This window comes from Onychomys torridus, chromosome 3 (genome assembly GCF_903995425.1).
Source record: "Onychomys torridus chromosome 3, mOncTor1.1, whole genome shotgun sequence".
Lineage (NCBI taxonomy): Eukaryota > Metazoa > Chordata > Mammalia > Rodentia > Cricetidae > Onychomys > Onychomys torridus.
Window position 1 is genome coordinate 153,594,095 of NC_050445.1, and position 18,499 is coordinate 153,612,593.

The 18,499-nt window shown below is 41.1% G+C and overlaps 1 protein-coding gene across 5 annotated transcripts in view; it reads right to left on the reverse strand.

Moving 5' to 3' along the window:
- Positions 1 to 1,023: 1,023 nt before the first annotated feature.
- The window catches only part of Abcc9 (ATP binding cassette subfamily C member 9), a 117,575-nt gene continuing 100,099 nt past the window's right edge, over positions 1,024 to 18,499 (reverse strand). For 4 of the 5 annotated variants that reach the window (XM_036182183.1, XM_036182182.1, XM_036182180.1 and 1 more), the window contains exons 32-40: positions 16,899 to 17,000; positions 15,651 to 15,771; positions 14,021 to 14,151; positions 13,210 to 13,288; positions 11,571 to 11,679; positions 10,009 to 10,112; positions 9,080 to 9,213; positions 6,526 to 6,588; positions 1,024 to 2,904 (exon numbers count right to left, since the gene is read on the reverse strand). In XM_036182183.1, coding sequence (XP_036038076.1) covers positions 2,767 to 2,904; positions 6,526 to 6,588; positions 9,080 to 9,213; positions 10,009 to 10,112; positions 11,571 to 11,679; positions 13,210 to 13,288; positions 14,021 to 14,151; positions 15,651 to 15,771; positions 16,899 to 17,000 — 981 coding nt within the window. In that variant the 3' untranslated portion in view covers positions 1,024 to 2,766. The remainder of the gene's footprint in view (positions 2,905 to 6,525; positions 6,589 to 9,079; positions 9,214 to 10,008; positions 10,113 to 11,570; positions 11,680 to 13,209; positions 13,289 to 14,020; positions 14,152 to 15,650; positions 15,772 to 16,898; positions 17,001 to 18,499) is intronic. The other variant, XM_036182184.1, reaches the window with a different exon arrangement.

Here is an 18,499-nt window from a genome sequence, read left to right on the forward strand (position 1 = left end):
CATGCTTAGAATTCCCACTGCTGCTTAAATGACAAATCAAAAGAAAATGGTGTTTGGAGTCCTGGCTATCTTCTCAGATGAGATTCAAAACAAGATTGCATAAGCAGGAACTAAAACAATGCATCCCATGACATGGAGGAGTCAGAGTAACTCGGTAAAATGACATCAGTGACAAAGAGAAAATAACGCAGCCAGGAATGGTGCTGCAGGCATATAACCCAGCACTTGGGAGGCTGAGGCCAGAGGGTCACTTGTGAGTTCAAGGCCAGGCTCAGCTAAATAGTGAAGGAGGAGGGTGTGGAGCAGTCTTAGGTGGCCTAACCCAAACTTGGCTAATTATAAATCTCATCTGTGGCACTTGCTAGAAATACATAAAATCTCTACCTTGGTGAGTTGGAGCCAGTGAATCCTACCAATGCTTAACAAACTCATGATGTCGATGACATACAGTTACTGAAAAAGAAAACTGAATGTAAGTTTTCAGGCACATCCTATTAGCTGGCATTTCTCCTTTGAACAGGTGGCATATAGTTTTAGACAATGGGCCAATATGGGAGCTAGTCTTATAATCGCATAATCCAAAGACTGTTAGAAAATGAGTGACAAGGGATAGATTAGAAGACAATTATATGAATCAGTCAATAAGTGTTTGGAAAAAGTCCAGTCATAGAAACACTTAGTTCAAGATGTTAAAAAAAATAAAAATGAGAAAGGATAAGGAGGAGGAGAAGAGAAAGAGGAAGAGGAAGAGGAAGAGGAAGAGGAAGAAGAAGAAGAAGAAGAAGAAGAAGAAGAAGAAGAAGAAGAAGAAGAAGAAGAAGAAGAAGAAGAAAGCTATTGAGCTGGTCTACTCAATGGAAACAACCCTGGGTTCTGTTTATAAAGTGATGGTACACATTTATGGCTCTTGGAAATCATGAAGACAGGCAGACCAGGTATTGTCTGGGAAGTATGTTGACTCATATCTATTGACTGGTTAACATGCAATGGAACTGTCTGCAGAAGAAAAGTCACCTGCTGTAATTGAGTAAACAAAAAGACTAGTTTATTATGTAAGATAAGCCAATATGTTTTCATGTACTATAGAGAGTAAACATACAGTATACATAATAAACAAATTTAATATACTGAGAATAAATAGAATAAACATAACAAGGAGTAGTAAAGAATAACCTATAGATACTCACTTGTGTACAGGATAGTGTAGTTTTACATCTGAAGGGACTTTGTCTATAGGCAAACTTTTCTACGTGAGAAGAAGATGTGACTTGGTAACAAACATCATGAATATTCAGCCCCAACAGAATTTTTCAAATGAGCAGTATTTTAGTAGTTTAGTCAATTTTTATGAAGTACTTTTGAGATTGAATTAATTGATAATGACTGTGACCTACTGGATTTTTGCAGATAATACTATTATTTTCTCCTAATGAAGTCTTATGTGTGGGACAAGAGGTGGTGATTTAAGCAAAGTAATCCAGATCATTTTTGTCCATCATTATGAACTTCTTACATTATGGTTCTGCATCTATGAAGACAACTTGATATATCCTGATGCACAAGAATTTTAAGTCTTGAAACAAATACAGTTCTCATCAATTACGTGTCTTTGAGGTCTTGCAATATGTGAAAACCCTTACATGAAACTTAATAATGCTTGTATCATATGGGCAAGAGTTACAGAAACTGTGGTAGCTAGAATAACAGGGAAGCTAATGTTCAGTAAGTTCGACTTCATTTACTAGCATTTAAGTGAAACAGGACACTAATACCCTGCAGATTTCTGGTACACTCTTGTGCACTAAAATTAGAACAGGATAAATGGTTACATGTGTGTCATCAATGTCTACAGGTGAAATCTGCCAAGTAGAAATAAAAACTCACTATTTATGCAACCCTCCCACAGAAATGTATTGTAGGGAATATTTGGTAACCTTGAGGAATGTGCACTTGCCAAGATTAGCCTAAGGTGTGGCATGTGTGTGTGTGTGTGTGTGTGTGTGTGTGTGTGTGTGTGTGTGTGTGTGATGGATAAGGCCATTTACCTTTATTCTTTTGAGTTCTGAATAATATAGCCCTTCAGGGTTCAGAGACATTACTTGGCTAATAAAGAATTAAACTCCAGAAAGCTTAACTGTCCTATTGCTAGAGGACTGAACCTAACTTGAACTTTCTCCTTACTGGACAGAGGAAAATGACAACAGATACAATGTAACCTCATGTTATAATCTTTCTCTTGTAAGAGGTTGGCTGTACAGAGGTACCAAAAATGCATAATTCTTGGTGACGAGAAATTATTAAAAAGGGGTAAAGTAAAAAAACAAGCATAGAAAATATTCTCCTAAGGTAGATCATGAACTTGAGTATTTTGTTACAAAATGAATTTCTTTTACTCTCTTCCTACATGGGCATCCCAACAGTGAGGCAAGGTTAGCCCTCCTGGGAAGAGTGTGGTAATGCAGATTATTCATCTCAAGCCCTGTGTTTGACAGACATTGACCAGACTTAACTCAAACTGATTTACTTGCATGTTCTAACATAGCCTGCTATTCTAACCCGGCCTGATCATTAGAAAAATAGCCCAATGATGAACTACAAGAAGTGTCTCTCAGGAAACTGTAAAGCCAAAACAGGAAACAGAAACCTCAACTTTCATACAAAAATCTGCTGAAGTTTATGGTGCTGCCCTGTGAAGGCCAAGGTGATGTTCCCTCAGATGTGCTGACTACAGGCATTTAAATCCGGGTAGGACTGCAAGGCATCCCTTCACATGTCTGCACGAACAAATGAGGCAAACACTCCATCTTCCTGGGCCAAGAGGCTTTCTGGGGTGTCGTATTCCAAAATGTTCCCTCGCTTCATCACGATGACCAGATCTGCAGTCAGAATGGTGTGAACTCGGTGCTGTGTGAATAGGAAAAACAGCAACATTAGTTATGAATATGGATTTATGAGCCAAAACAAGGAATATGGATATTTCACAGACTGGTCATGCATAGTTGCTTCTTAATTTGGGTATGCCAAGAAATACTCTTTTCTTGTATTAATTAATTAATTTATTTATATACTTCTAAATGCCAACCAATGTAGTTAACTGTGTCTACTCTGTCTTAACTTAAATGCAGCTAGTGGTGTCATGGTTTGACTAAACCTGACAACTATGCACACTAAGTGTGTCTCCATGAAATGCTGAAGGAAGCCATTGTCAACCAGTTGGGTTAAATTTTATGCTTGATTACAGTTATCTCATGTGTGAGCCCACTAAATCCCTGGATTAACACACAATGAGAAGGACCCTGAGAGATTCAGGTCTGGCAAATCCCACCTGGGGAAGTTGATTCTGGTGTTCAGCATTTGAATGTGTTATTCAGGTGTACTGATGGTGCTCTCTTATTTGGTGGAGATCAATGTCACTCACTGGCTCACTTCCCATGTGGCCTCTTGGAAGAGGGGCCTTGGTGTTATTTAATAGTAATAATAAAAACTGCCATTTATCTGACATATGTCCTATGTTAAGTGCACCACACATTTGGGAATCATCAAAATGTTCTTCAGCAGTGGGTCTCCCCTTGCTCCATTTTATCAGAGATATCATTAGGGTTCAGACAGATCAAGAAAAATAGAGATGATCCAGATAATTAACAGGACAATCATTATCGGATCATCACTGAGACAAGTTTGCTAGCAACAGAGGGCAAGGTATTTTCATCCTGCCATGCCTCGGGGGAAGTTTGCCAACCATGATGAGTGTTGTCATGATGTGTGTGAGCAGGCTGTGATGTCAGACCAGTTTACATTCCAGTTTCCACACCTGTAACCTGTGCAATCTCCATCAGCATCCTAACCATGGGTGCTGCAGCTTTGTACCTGCACAACGATGGTAGCAATCGCCCTGTCTTCCGGCACAGTGTTAGAGAATTTGTGTGGAAACCGCACACCTTTTCAGGTACACATAAACAATGATAAATGTCAGCTGCTGTTAGGAATTCTCTTGATGGTTTCGAAGGAAAACTCTTGGTGGTCTTTATTCTTGCTGAGATCAGCCTATATCATAAAAATCTAAAGCCAGGCTCATGCAGTTTTAAATTTGCTGGGAGACACATTTTAAAAACAACAACAAGCAGTTGGAAGCAACTCTAGTATACACACACACACACACACACACACACACACACGAGTCCTTCTCCATTTTCTGTTCTTGCTGTTTGAGATGCATCATGTACTTTAGACATGCAGTGACTCCCAAGAGCTACCAGCCACTCTCAAGGTCTTATAGTCACCTACAGCTATTTTTAGGAATTTTCCAGAGGTTGGTGGGCAATATTCATCTTTGAGAAAAGACCAGAGCCATGTGCACCCCCATACATCTGGAAGAAATAGATATAGCAAATTGCCTTATAACTATTAATGCATTTGCTTTCCAGAAAAATATTATTTCTTCAATAGCCATATCAGAGGTGCTTAAAAAAGAATTTGGCTTTTATAATAGTTAAAAATAATGTTTACTAAAGTAATAAAAACATTGAAAAATCTTAGCCAACAAAAATAAATATAGTTCATGTTTATTCCATTAATTCACATTACTTTTTGTTGTTGTGGGGAAAGTGTGGGGTCAGTTAGTGTTGAAGAAAATTTCAAAATGCTCCAGAGAAGTTATTCAATTGAGGGTGAGGAATAAATTTTTTCCATAAATAAACACCAGGAACTAATTTGGAATGTGATGGCTCCTTCTAAGAAGCCAGAAAATCATGTATTTTTAAAAGATATTTTATGTTTCAGTGGCAGTTGACCAAGATAATGGGGAGCTTTTAGGCTGAGAAAGAAAATAAATCTTAGCAGAGCTGTCGATCATTCTGGAAGGAGCCTATGACAAGTGAGGTGCTGGTCTATCATCAATGAGCCACTTGTGTAGAATGGGCTTCTCCAGAGTCTCCTAGTGATGCCTCATCCCTGTGACCTTTAGTTGGGGGATGCTGGGAGTTTAATGACCTCCACACTGGGTGTGCATAGTGAAAAGTATTCCACAAATACAGTTAGAAATCAGGTAAAAGAATGTAACTTTGCATTAAAGATACAAATTGTAATCAAGTAATCTTCAAGAGAAAGACTTCATCGGACTGCCCACCACCACCACCATGCTTCATGCAGAGCAGAGATTTGGTCTCTGAGTTACCAAGGGTCTGGCATTCCTTTCTCCTCCCACTCACAAAGGAGCAACATGGAATTCTCCCTACATGTCTCTAGTGAGACAACTCTTGAACCATGTTCAAGAAGCAGTTGGTTGTCTAGCCTCTTAGGTCATTTACTGTGGTGAGAATGAACTTGTGAGGCTGCCCCCCCCCCCCCCATCAAGAAGGAGGAACCACAGAGCTTATCAGGAAAGTCAGAGAAAGTGGGGCTTCCTTTACCTGAGCCTCATGGGAAGTCATTTCCTGGAGCTTGAGGAAGATGCACTTCAGAAAGTGGCTTCCCCCCAAAGTAGTAAAGGGCTCCTCAACAGCTCAGGTTCTCAGCAATTGCACTGAGCAATCACATAAATTAAAACCTTCTTTGGGCAGGTAACACATGGCATTTTAAAAAGTTACTAGAAAAGAGCCCCAAATCAGCTGATCCTCAGGACAGAGGGAATCTGCTTCCTATTTCTTAAATGCTGTCTTTGAGAACATAAGCATGCTCCTCAGTCAGTATCACACACGGTGCAAGCACTTGGTCAAGCTGACTTGCACGGTCATCCCCATGGTTAGTTTTTCCCCCAGCAATCCTTTCAATCACAGCCTCAGCTCTGGGGTACTCAGGAGAGTCAGCTAAGCCATCTACCAGAGAATGAGACACGTGGAGGAGCACATCACGCTGGGCTACTTGTTGGTCATCACCAGAGTAGAAAAGAGGCCATTCTTGTGTTCCAGCAAGTTTGGACCAGTGTCACACTCGACTAAAATACCCTCAGAAAAGACTAAAACAAGGCCTGCATCCACAATGGAGGAGACACGGTGCTGGAGGAGAGAGAAGTGGAGAGAGAAGAGAATCAGCGAGAAGGAAAGTAGATGAGGTCTCATTAAATAAGGTCTTCAGTGGGCTGCAATGAGAGCAAAGATCGGACCAAACACAATGAGGAGGAGACAGAAAAGCTAACACTCTTGCAAGCAAGCCAATGGGGGCTAAGTGACTCACCTAATGTAGGGACCCTACCTTCCCATCTTCCCATGCCATGGCATCTCATTGTCTTCTACTTAAAAATGGGTAAATTAGGAGAAATTATATACAAATATTAGCTAAATTGGTAATGGAATTTAGGAACTTTCTGAAAACTACCATGCTGCTGGAAATTAGCATTAACACTTATCAGTTGGTGTCCTTACATTTCAGATGATGTCATTGAAAATAAATGATGTGTATGACATGAAACAGGAGAGAAATACACAATTCAACATCAATATATTTCACCTCCTCAAACTTAAAGCACAAAGACCCTTATAACCAAAGCTACAGAATGAGGAAGGAAGTGATCCCACACATGTCACTTACAGCTATGGTCACAACTGTGCGGTCTGCGAAGGCTGTCATTACTACTTTCTGCAAAATGTTTTCCTGCCAAAAGGAAAAGAGAAGTTTCAATTTTCAGGAGCCTACTTTCTCTTGACAAAATATTTTATACCCCAAGATCAATACTCCGCTGCCCAGTTCCTTCTGAGCATGCTGACTCCAAGTCTTCTGTGGTGTTGACAAGGAAGTATAGCTAGTAGTCAGCTGGCTTTTGGAAATGTCTTCAAAATGCAAGAAAACTCAGCAGTCGTAAGTGGAAAGGGAGGAAGAAATCTTTCTTTAAAAAAAATGTATTTAAGGGCTGGAGAGATGGCTCAGAGGTTAAGAGCACCGACTGCTCTTCCAGAGGTCCTGAGTTCAATTCCCAGCAACCACAGGGTGGCTCACAACCATCTGTAATGAGATCTGGTGCCCTCTTCTGTATACATCATAAATAAATAAATAAAAATCTTTTAAAAAATTTATTTAAAACAATTTTATCCTTGTGTATGCCTTGTGTGTTTTTACCTTGGGAGTGTGCAGGCACCCACAGAAGCCAGAAAGGGCACCAAAGTCCCTGAAACAGGAGTTACAGGTGGTTCTGAGCTGGCTGACATGGATGCTGGGAACCTAACTCAGGTCCTCTGCTAGGGCAGAGTGTGCTCATCACTGCTGCGCAGGTCTGTGGCTCCTGGGGAAGATCTTAAGGCATGGGGGTAGGGAGTAATGGGATACATGTGGCTTGAAAGCAGAAGGGAAGACTATTTCAAAGGAGAAGGAAGTGTGGGGTGGTAACAGCAGTCGGGGGGCGGGGGAGAATAAGGAGGAAGTACAGTGGTGGCATTTAGGTGTGCAAGTGTCATGGTAAAACTCATCTGTTTGTATGCTAACTGAAAAGGAAAGCTCAGTGGTTGATCTGGCTGACAGATCCATTGCCAGGAACTCAAAGAGGAAAACGAAGCGCAGGAGCATGGATGCGTTTGCTTATTAGACCACAGGCAGTATATGACCGAAGTTAATCAGACCCTATCCTGGTGCTAAACATTGGCTTAGCAAGCAAAGAGAAACTAAAGTCCATGCCAAAATTTGGATTTTTGACCCATAAAGAATGTTTAAGAAAAAAAAAAACACTTTTCTTCACATCACAAACTATGATTATCATTGTATTTGAAAGTGTTGTGGGTGAAGAGTCCATCTCACTCCTCCTCAAGGAAAATCCGGTTACCCATATATCCCATTCAGGTTGCTTGCTGGTGTTTGAGTCATGAATTCTTACTTCCTCTCCTGCTCTCCACTATGCTGATGCAGATGTCCTTGAACATGGCTGATGAATACCAATTTGTGTTACTTCCGACCATAGGCCTTTTGTTATTTTTATACTATTGTGAATTGTGAAGTCACAAAGCTTGGTAATGTACTTTGATTAGTCTTAAAAGACAAAAAAAGAAAAAAAAAAGATGTGAAGTCAGGCATAGCGGTTTGTGCTTGTAACCCTAGCTCTAAGGAGGCAGAGGCAGGAGGGCTGCAAACTTGAGGCCAGCTTGGGTATGATAGTGACTTTCAGGCCAGCCAGGATTACATAGTGAGACTCTGTCTTAGAAAGCTGGAGTAGAGGGCAGGAAGGAGAGAAGGAGCCTGTCATCTATGCACTTGTACTCAGGATCCAAGTTAAACCTGTAAGGAAACAACTCTGTTTATCAGTTAATAATAAACACGAGATGATATATTCAACACCAGAACAAGGCTCAGTTCAGAGCAAGCACAAAATCCATACTTTAGTGATGACTGTATGAATGACCTTCAATGTCAGCATGAAAGTTTTTTACATTACTAGGAGCATTTGCATACATAATACAATATGACCAATATTATTACCGGATCATATAAGGTTGGTTCTTAACAATCTTGAAGTGGCTTTATTTGGGGGTAATTTCACCCAATCTGAAGTGAGCAGCAGGAAGGCAGCATGGAGTTAGAAGTGTAAAGACTCTGGCCTTTGCCGTGAGTACATGGAGAAGGCCATTCTTAATTCAAGTCATTATTAATTTTAACAATACAAATGTGTGTGTGTGTGTGTGTGTGTGTGTGTGTGTGTGTGTGTGTGTGTGTTATGTATACAAATAGGTGTCTGGTGCTTATTTCTCATTTCTTCTTAACAGTGTTAGCTGTCTGAATTCATATAAAATGAAAGGGTTAAGGAGAGGTTAAGAGACCAAGTGGCTTGTCTAGCGTCACATTTAGCCAGTGTGCAGTAGGGTTTAAGAAGAAATAGAATATTCCTACCTTAATTCTGCTTCTCTTTCTGTTATTAGACCATCCAGCTAATCTGTGGTCTCCCAGTGGATGAGGGCTAAGTTTGTTTTTTGTGAGTCTCTACTACTAGTATATATTTTTAAAAGTAAGTCTTGATAAGAGAAACCCCTTTTGGTTGATCAAGGAGATGGTTGGGGAATCATTTGCAACAACAGCATTGAGGATTCCGAACCCAGTCAGAAGAACACACCCAGCCAAACACATCTCCGACACATTGTTTTTCAGAGCCGAGGCGCAAACTCACCGTGGCCATGTCAATGGAGGCTGTCGCCTCATCCATGATGAGTATACTGCTCTTCCTCACGAAGGCCCTGGCCAGGCAGAACAGCTGCCTCTGCCCGACGCTGAAGTTCTCCCCGCCTTCAGTGACAGTGGCATCTGAGGCAGGGTAAGCAAGAGGCTCACTAACAATAGTAAGTAACTTTTAGTGGGAGGGGAGTCAGGAAGAACATGGCATGTGCGTGACTGGCGTGGTATGCTATTGAAGAGATGGCCTCCTAAGAGGCAGAGTGAAGAGGATGCTGCTCATCTTATTTTTGACAACATATGGAGAACTGTGTCCCAACAGCTAAGTCAAGAAATACTGCTAGATACTTGCAAGACCAGAAGGCCTTGGGAACTGTTGAATTATTTAATCTAGTTCTCCCAGAAGATTGTGTAACTTACCTAGCTGTGGCCTAGGGAGATCAAGTGGTTTGTACAAGGTCATGTTTATCTGATGTGTAGTAGGCCTTGAGAAGAAATAGAATATTCCAACCCCAATTCCACTTCTCTTTCACCCCATTAATCTGTACTTTCCCAGTGGATGAGGGTTGGGTTTGTTTTTATCAATGTATCTTCACTACTACTGTAACTTTATTCAAACAAACACACAAACAAACACAGATGATAGCTGAGATGGCTCAGCAGTTAAGGGCACTAGCTGCTCTTTTGCAGAGAACCTGTGTTTCCTTTCCAGCACCCACATGATGGCTCACAACCTCCTGTATCTCCAATCTAATGTCCTCTTCTGGTCTTCACGGACACTGCACACACATGATACACATACAGACAAACAGGTACAAACACATACACATAAATAAAAATAAATAATTTTAAAATAAAAATGGCACTAGGATGATGCAGTTCTCCCGAGCATGGAACTAGAGACATTGGAGTCAGTTGTAGCTGTACCTAAACCTCCTGGCAGAGATTTAACCATATTCTTCAGCTGGGCAATTTCTAGAGCCTCCCAGAGCCTGTCATCTGTGCACTTGCACTCAGGATCCAAGTTAAACCTGTAAGGAAACAACTCTGTTTATCAGTTAATAATAAACATGAGATGATATATTCAACACCAAAACAGGGTTCAGTTCAGAGCAAGCACAAAATCCATGACTGTATGAATGACCTTCAATGTTAGCCTAGAAGTTTTTTTACATTACTAGGTGCATTTGCATACATAATACAGTATGACCAATATTATTACCCGGATCTATATTATGCTTAGTATTACCAGAATATTGTCTAGTCAGTATCCCATAGAACTGATGCTAAACACACCACAAGTCTGTGTGGGAATATATAATACACAACAGAAATATTCAGAGTGTATCAGAGGTACAAGTTGATACAATACTGCTAAGTAACTTGATGCATCTAGACCGTTTTAAAGAACGTTTTCAATTTTTGAAATGAAAATATAATTACATAATTTCTCCCCTTCCCTTCCCTCTGCCAACATTCACATACAGCCCTGCTTCTATCTCTAATTCATGACCTATATTTCTTTGATTGTATGTATGTATAAGAGAAATATATAAATACAACCTGCTCAGTCCCTATAATGTTACTTGCATGTATATGTTTTCAGGGATGACCACTTCATATTGGATAACTAATTGATGTGCTCTTCCCTAGGGAAGACAATTTATCCCACTCTCAACATTCTTTAGTTACCTATAGTTCTTTGTCTAAGGCTGGGCCACTCGAACTTTCAAATAAAGAAATCTTACAGGTGAATAATGAGTGACATTCCATACATTTTTTCTCTAATATAAATAATAATTCTTGAATAGAGGTAGCAAACACTTCTTTGTAATTAGGTGACAGGAGAGGGAATCAAGAGAGAGAGAGAGAGACAAAAATCAAAACAAAATGAAACAAAAAATAAAGCCACACATGCACACTCATACCTCCCCTAATGATCTAGTAGCTGTCGGGGTAGACCTTGGACTCAGACAGTCTGCTACTGGATGGCAATTCTACCACTTACTTGGACTATGAACTTGAGAAAGACACAACAGCTTTGAGTTTCAAAATAATCATTTGTAACATGGGGATAATAATATGACCTCAAAGCATATTCTGAGGATTCAATCAGACAGTATATTAAAAGCAACTACTAGGAGAGTGAATATCTCCAGTTTACTTTTTTTTTTTTTAAACTGAAACAACAAACCAGGGCAGAGACCTCTGGAGTTGCTTTGTCCAAGTGATTTGAGAGGAAAATAAAAGTTGTGAGAGGCAGGGAGGCAGATAGAGATAGTCTACATTATCTGCTGAACCCAGGACAGACACACAGGAATCAGGCAGGTGCCTTAAATGTTGCCAGTCACTGCGGACTTTATAGACTCAAACAGGAAAGAGCTCAAAGCATATGTCTAGGCTAGCACACCCAGGAGTTCCTACTCCAGCTGTGGGGCAGTATGCTCGACTTGATCATCTTGATGAAGTCCTCAGATTAGCACACTCACCTGATGGAGCCACTGAACAGGATCGGGTCCTGGAGAATGATGGACAGTCTAGAGCGCAGTGTGTGCAGAGGCAGTTTGGAAATGTCTATCCCATCAATGACTATCTTCCCTGTTACAGAAAAACAAATTCTGCAGACATGTAGCAAACTCATGAGAGAGATTTTCATTCATTTAATAATTAAATTTGTTCTTCCCTACTCTCTCCCACCATTGCTTGGCCAGGAGGCCCTGGGCTCAGTGCCCAGTCCCACCAGTGAATGAATTAATAAAAGATTTTTTCCAAGTTCTAGGTTGAAACACAGAATACAAAGCTTCCCATTTAAGTACCAGAAACATCTGTCCCTGACAAAAATGTACACTTCTGGGGAAAATTGTCTTTCTGATATACTTTCCCCTGAAGGAATGTTCTGTTACTGTTCATAGTTGGCCGGGCAAACACAAATCACTTTCCCCTCTTTGGGTCCCCTTTCTTCTAGAATGCCTTTACCTTCCTTTCCTGTTTCATTTTGCTTTGTAGGGTTTGTTGGAATCAGACATCCTGTATGTGTTTACTTATTTTTTATTGTCTAGCTCCACACATTCAAGTTTCCTGAAGACAAAGCTTTTGGCCTGTCACCCACTGCTGGGATGAACAGCACAACATATTATGAATAGGAAAGCAAGTTCTGACATGAAATCAGATGTCACCGAGGTAGCTGGTACTGTCTGTAGACTTACAGGACTGCACATTCCTCGTGTCCCCTTTACCTGAGAGATTCATTTCCTCATCTTGTCATGCAAAGACAATGTTCCTTGTGAGACAAACAAGATGGACTCAGAATGTCAGCTACAGCCCAGTTAGTAGCAAGCAAGGGCTTCCTCTTGCAGAAGCAAGGAAGGTGAGATTAAGTGGGAAGATGAGCATCAGGGATGATGCTACTGACAAGGCATCAAGTTAGTTCTGGTTCCCAGAGGGTGCCCCAAAATCACCTTCGCCGATGCCTGAAGATCAGGCTAATCAGATAAACTCAGCCATAGTCACAGCCATAGTCACGGTTTTGTAATGAGGGCTGTCAGTTGTCTTGGCCCTGTAATTGCCCGGAGACACAAACTCTGCGGAGGGCATTGCCCATCATGGAATGGACGAGCCACTAACCAACTTAGTGGTGGATGCTTCCTAAGCCACCGAGTTTACTCTCCCCCTTCTGCTTTCTATGGTGCACGCTGTGGTCCTCTCAAAATCTCACCTCCATCTGTCGATCTCACCTTGCTGTGGTGACTGTGTTCAGTCTAAGTTTATTACAACCTGCTGGCAGCTGTCACTAGGCCTTCGTTTGGGAATATCGTTTTATTCTCCCAATTCTATGTTCTCCTGTTATCTTTGGGGTACCTGCCTCCGCCCACGTGCAGGATACAAAGTTCAGAGAGACATTTGCTGTTTATTTTCACAGAATTAGGTAAATTGACTTGGCTCTATTATTTTTAAAATATTTTCTTTTTTTAGTGTGTGTGAAAGTCAGAGGACAACCTGTGGGAGTCAGTTGTCTCTTTCCACTCTGTAGGTCAGTCAATCCAGGTTGTCAGTCTTGGTGGCAAGCACCTTGACACACTGAGCCACAAAAGTCCACCTGGCTGACATACAACTTAGTTAACAACTCACCATCAAATATGTCGACCATTCTGAAGAACGCCAGAGATAAGGAGGACTTCCCACTGCCGGTGCGACCACAGATGCCCACCTGAGAAGGGCAGGGGCAGTCGAGATCAGACAAAGGCATGCAAGGTGTCGAGGTGTTTTTAGCTTCATCAAGGTATCATGGAAAAAGTACAAATTCGCTCAGATAATTGCATCACAATTTTCTGCTTAGATCTCATGAATTATGATAAAATGAAGTCCTCACCAAACTAATGATTGCATCCTGATTTTTATTTAAATGTGGCTGTGTTGTTTCCTGTTCCTGGCTTCATTTCTGCATCAATTTATAGTTGGACCTTTATGTAAGAGCTCAGTTTTTGCTGAGCAGAGATGGGTTAATAAGAATGAGTCCACTCTCCCCACACATAATCTTTCAAAAATAGGAATTAAAAGAAGTTGAGTCAGAGCAGATCTAGAATGGAAGCAAAGGTCATGGAGGAGATATCTAGTACAGCTCTAAGCCAGAAATCAGAAATTTTAAACAGTGTGCCTGATGTTGACCATTCTGATCTTGACAAGGTGCTAATAATGAAGGGCAGAATAACTTAGGGAGCATTTGGTGTCCTGCTTCAATCCCCTCTCTCCCCTCCTTTTTCATGCAGATAATTTTGTCCACAGCATATGTGGAATGTGAGTCTGGATCTGGACACCTGTGGTGGGTGCTGACATGGTGATCGGGTGCTCACGTGGTGATGGGGAGATGCTCACATGGTAATGGGGGCTCCACCAGAGATTTATGTCCAACACACAATTCAGACAGTAGTGAATCCCATACCTTCTGCCCAGGTTTGATGTAAGCCTTGACGTGTTTCAGGACAGGCTTCAGATTATTTTCATATCTGACACAGAGATCATGAATCTTGATCTCACCTTCCTGTGGCCAGTGTTCTGGGACTTGAGAGGGATCTGGGGGTAGTAGAATAGACAACAGTAGTTAAGACATAGATGAAGAAAGAAACACACATTTAAATGTGTATACTTTCCAGGAATTGCTTTGACAATGCATGTGTGTGTGTGTGTGTGTGTGTGTGTGTGTGTGTGTGTGTGTGTGTGAGATTTCCCTAAATTCATTGTAATACTGAAACAAACTATGATAGCTTATTTTTTAAATTTAAATCACATTCAGAGTGAACAATGTTGATTGAGAATTTTAAGTTTTTTGTTATTTTCTTTCTTTCAAGTTTAGGTTTTGAAACTTTCACATAGATGTACAGTGTGCTGTGACCATTCCTCACCCAAACTTCCTTGTCTCAATGGCCTTCCACTTCTGCTGATTCCCTGCACTTATCTAACTACTGCCATCCTGCTTTCCTGTCTTTCTTGTGTGGTACAATATTAACTTCTGTGTGTGGGGGGGGGCATTAACATCATCCCATCTCTTTGGCATCCCAGCATTCAATACTATTCAAGCTAAGTAAAGATAGTTCATTTGTGAATTGATGTACATGTGAGTGGATCCTCAAACTCCTGAGGCTTCTAATGTGAGAGTATCTGTTATTTGAAGATAAAAGGCAAGGCTTGCTGTGTTCCTAGGAGGCAGGCAAGAAGTCAGTATCTGCAGTTCTAAGTGGACAGTGGGGCGGTAAGCAAAGCACTCTGGGAGCACCGAAGGTGGAGACTTGGGTCATCCAGGGGGACTTGAAGTAAAAGCAGTTCTTGAGATGAATCTTAGGGAACTGAATTCAAATATGTGTAAGAGAAGAACAAAAGCAAAAGAGAACTGTATCATGCTACTGTGTCTAAGAAATATGTGGGTAGGTTAGAAATGGGACTGGGCAGATGGCAAGCATCACTCAGCAGTCTCGGTTATAACTGGGATCACATACTTTACCAGCTAGAAAGCCGCTGAATGACTTAGGCAAAACAATAAATTCTGATGAGATTTGCATCTAAGGAAGGTCATACTGTGTTTATCATCAATTTTCCTGACAGTTATTCTAATAGAATTAAGAATCTTGTTTAGTACTTTCAGGTTTCTTGATGTTTAAGTTAACAAAACTATAAGAAAGAGAACACACTGCAATAAGGTGCTAATACACTTGCAATTCTTTCTAAATAGTATTAAATATTGTCTACTTAGAGTCTACTTGTATCCAAGACTAAATTTTTGCTTATTCTCAGCTGCTAATATCAATACAAGAGGGGGTGTAGTGTGTGCATACATACTGCCAGCACTCAGAAGACTGAGATAGGAGAATCTTGAGTTTAAGGTCAGCCTGGGTTACATAGACTTAACATGTCTCACAAACCTAAACTCCAAAGATACATACACAAGTGAATAAATAAAGAAAAGTAGGAAGCAAAGGGAGAGAGGAGTGTAAATTGAGACGAGAAGGGATTCTCTTGTATGAAAGTGACAAAGCACAGCAAACGTAAGGTCCCCAGAACAGTCGTGTTCACAGTACCCATGGTGCCTTCGTAGTTCTCAGACTCCATAGTCAAGAAACTGTTCACTTTCTTCACTGCACCCATCTGGACCTCCAAGTCAGCCAAGTTCCTCACAACCCAATTCAAATAATTGGTTATCTGTATCAGGTGACAAAAATGGTCACATTTAAAATAAGTAAGCAATTCTTATGGTCACGGAACATCTGGGGACAGAATGACCTATGCAGTATCCATCACATGGTACGGCAGGTTAGCAGACAGCAGGGGACATCAGCAGAGAAGGTGTGTGTTCTTCAAAGTTCTCTCATGCCTCTATTCCATGGACTGCTCTCCGATTCCCCTGCAGTGGAGAATGGACTCCACTCATGTACACACCAGTCTCATTGATATTCATGTCCATTTTAGTGCCCCAGTTGGGATGTAAACAGCACAAGACAGGGATTTCAAACAACCCCAGCAACAGGATGCCTGTGGGATTTGAGAAACTTTTAGAAACTAGTATCAATGTCAGAAAAGAATCTAAGGGACCTGGAAATGCTTCAGTCTGCAAAGAGCCTGTCTTACAAGCATGAAGGCATAGGTTTAGATCCCCTAGAACCCATTTAAAAAGCTGGGTGTGGTTGTGTAAGTCTTTAACTTCAGCACTGGAGAGGAAGAGGCAGGAAAATTCCTGCAGCTTGTTAGCCAGCTGGTCTAGCCAAATCAGCAATCTCCAGGTTCAGTGAGAGACATTTTCTCAAAAAGTAGTGACAGAGGAAGACAGTTGACATCAACCACTGATCTCCAGAGGCAAAAGTGAACACACTTATACATACCCTGTTCACACATATAAACATATACAAAAGACAAGAGAAAAGACACAGGAGAGAGGGTTCAACAAGTCAAGGGTATAGGACACTCTTGCAGAGGGGGGGGGTGGTCAACAGCACTCCTTTTGGGTGGTTCGCAACTGCCTGTAGCTCCAGCTCTACAGGATCTGACATTCTGGCTTCTGTGAGCACCTGCATCTGTGTATGCACACATGCACAGGTACACATGCACACAATACACATAATTAAAAATAAATAAAATCTTTAAAGTGAAAAGGAAAGAAACTAATCTAAGCTGTCCCAAAACGTTAGCTTTAGGCTCAAATCTTCTATGATGTGTAAATAACATGCTATAAATTTCAAATTTCACTATTGTCCTTGAAATAGAAGTGATAATTATTGTGGAAAGTTCCTCCAGCATTGCATGGAAAGAAAGATATTTTCATCAATACCTACCGTGAGGGCATACAGAAGACCCAAACCCACTAGTCCAGAACTGGAAGATCCACGAATGGATGCAATGGATGCTGTGAGGACAATGCAAGCTCCCAAGTAGTCCTGGAAAGAAGGAGACAAGTGACAAGGTGTGAAGATTCCACAATTGTTAAACCGAGGATGTCAACTAACTTGGAGAGATTGATCAGTCAGTGAAAAGCACACCGCTGCATGAATGTCCAGTCAAGTTTCAGATGAATGGTTTGTCAGAGGTGGAGTGAGGAAGACTTGGGACATGGAGGTTGGAATCAAGAGTGTCATTGAATCTCTCAGGGGAGGGATATGGGTTACCTGAAGAGAAGCTGTCGTTGCTGTCACAGCCAGGATCAGGTCTAGTCCCCCATCTTTCCATGTACATGCTTTTTTGACAAACAACTATTTCTAGCTTAGACTTCACATAGGCTTGTGTAAAGGTTACCATAGACCCTGTTTGTCAGAACAAGGCCCTTGCAGAAATGAGCTTCAGGTGCCTGTTGGGCTCTGGAGATGAACATTTTCCCAACTGTGTTTATGTCTGGGACATGAGATTTGCAGATCATGTAGATGACGAAAGGGCCGAGTTTGCTCATAAGTTACAAGTATGTGCACATTGTAAAGCTCCAGCCTTTTCTATGACTCAATGATAAGCCCTTTTGCAAAACTTAGAAAAATAAATTCACAAAGGCCAGCCTCGGATTCCACTAAATCACATCAGCCCATCTCCTCACATCCTTTCTAATCCCATTTCCCAAATGTATGGAAGACTTTTCTGCCCTATTGAGTCCATGTGTCACTTGTTCTAGAGACAGGAAGACTTTCAGATGCTGGTCTTTTCCTGATCATAAGTCACAGCCAATTGGAAAATTCCTTCTGTGGCTAGAGAGAGCTCCAGTCCCCTCTATAAAACATCTACCCACTGGATAAGACCTCAATAATAACAATGAAATATTTAATGTGCTAAAGTCAAAGAAGGGAGTGCCTCCAGTAGCTCCCTGTGCACACTGGTACATGTATCAAACAGTTACAAACACCCTGCTGCTGCAGAGCTGACCACAAGTCCAGCCTTGACATCAGAGACTTCAAATGCTGGCTTTGCCAGTTAGTAGCTATTGAGCTTAGATAACTAATGTAGATGCCTCTGACTCTAAATTTCTCTGTGAAAACTAGAAATTATACCTAATACACAAAAACATTAAAGGGAACAAAGTCATAGTTATGTTTCCCTACCCCTGGAAATTGAAATTGTTTTTAGTTCTGAATAATTTCCAAATGTTTGAAGCAAGCTTTAAAAACCTGTGTGCATCATAAAACACTGGAGGTCAAAACATGCACTAAGATGTAGTTCTAAATCAAGTCCCATAATAGTTATAAAGGAATTTTTAAAAAGAATAAAGCAAACCTCTCCAGGCAGTAAACTTCACTGAGTGGCAAAACCCTCTTTGATTGCTGCTTCTGATACAGCCATTGCTAACAGCTTACCAATCAGTCAGCTCTCTCTTCCACAGCCATTGCTAACAGCTTACCAATCAGTCAGCCCTCTCTTCCACAGCCATTGCTAACAGCTTACCACATCCCAGTCAGTC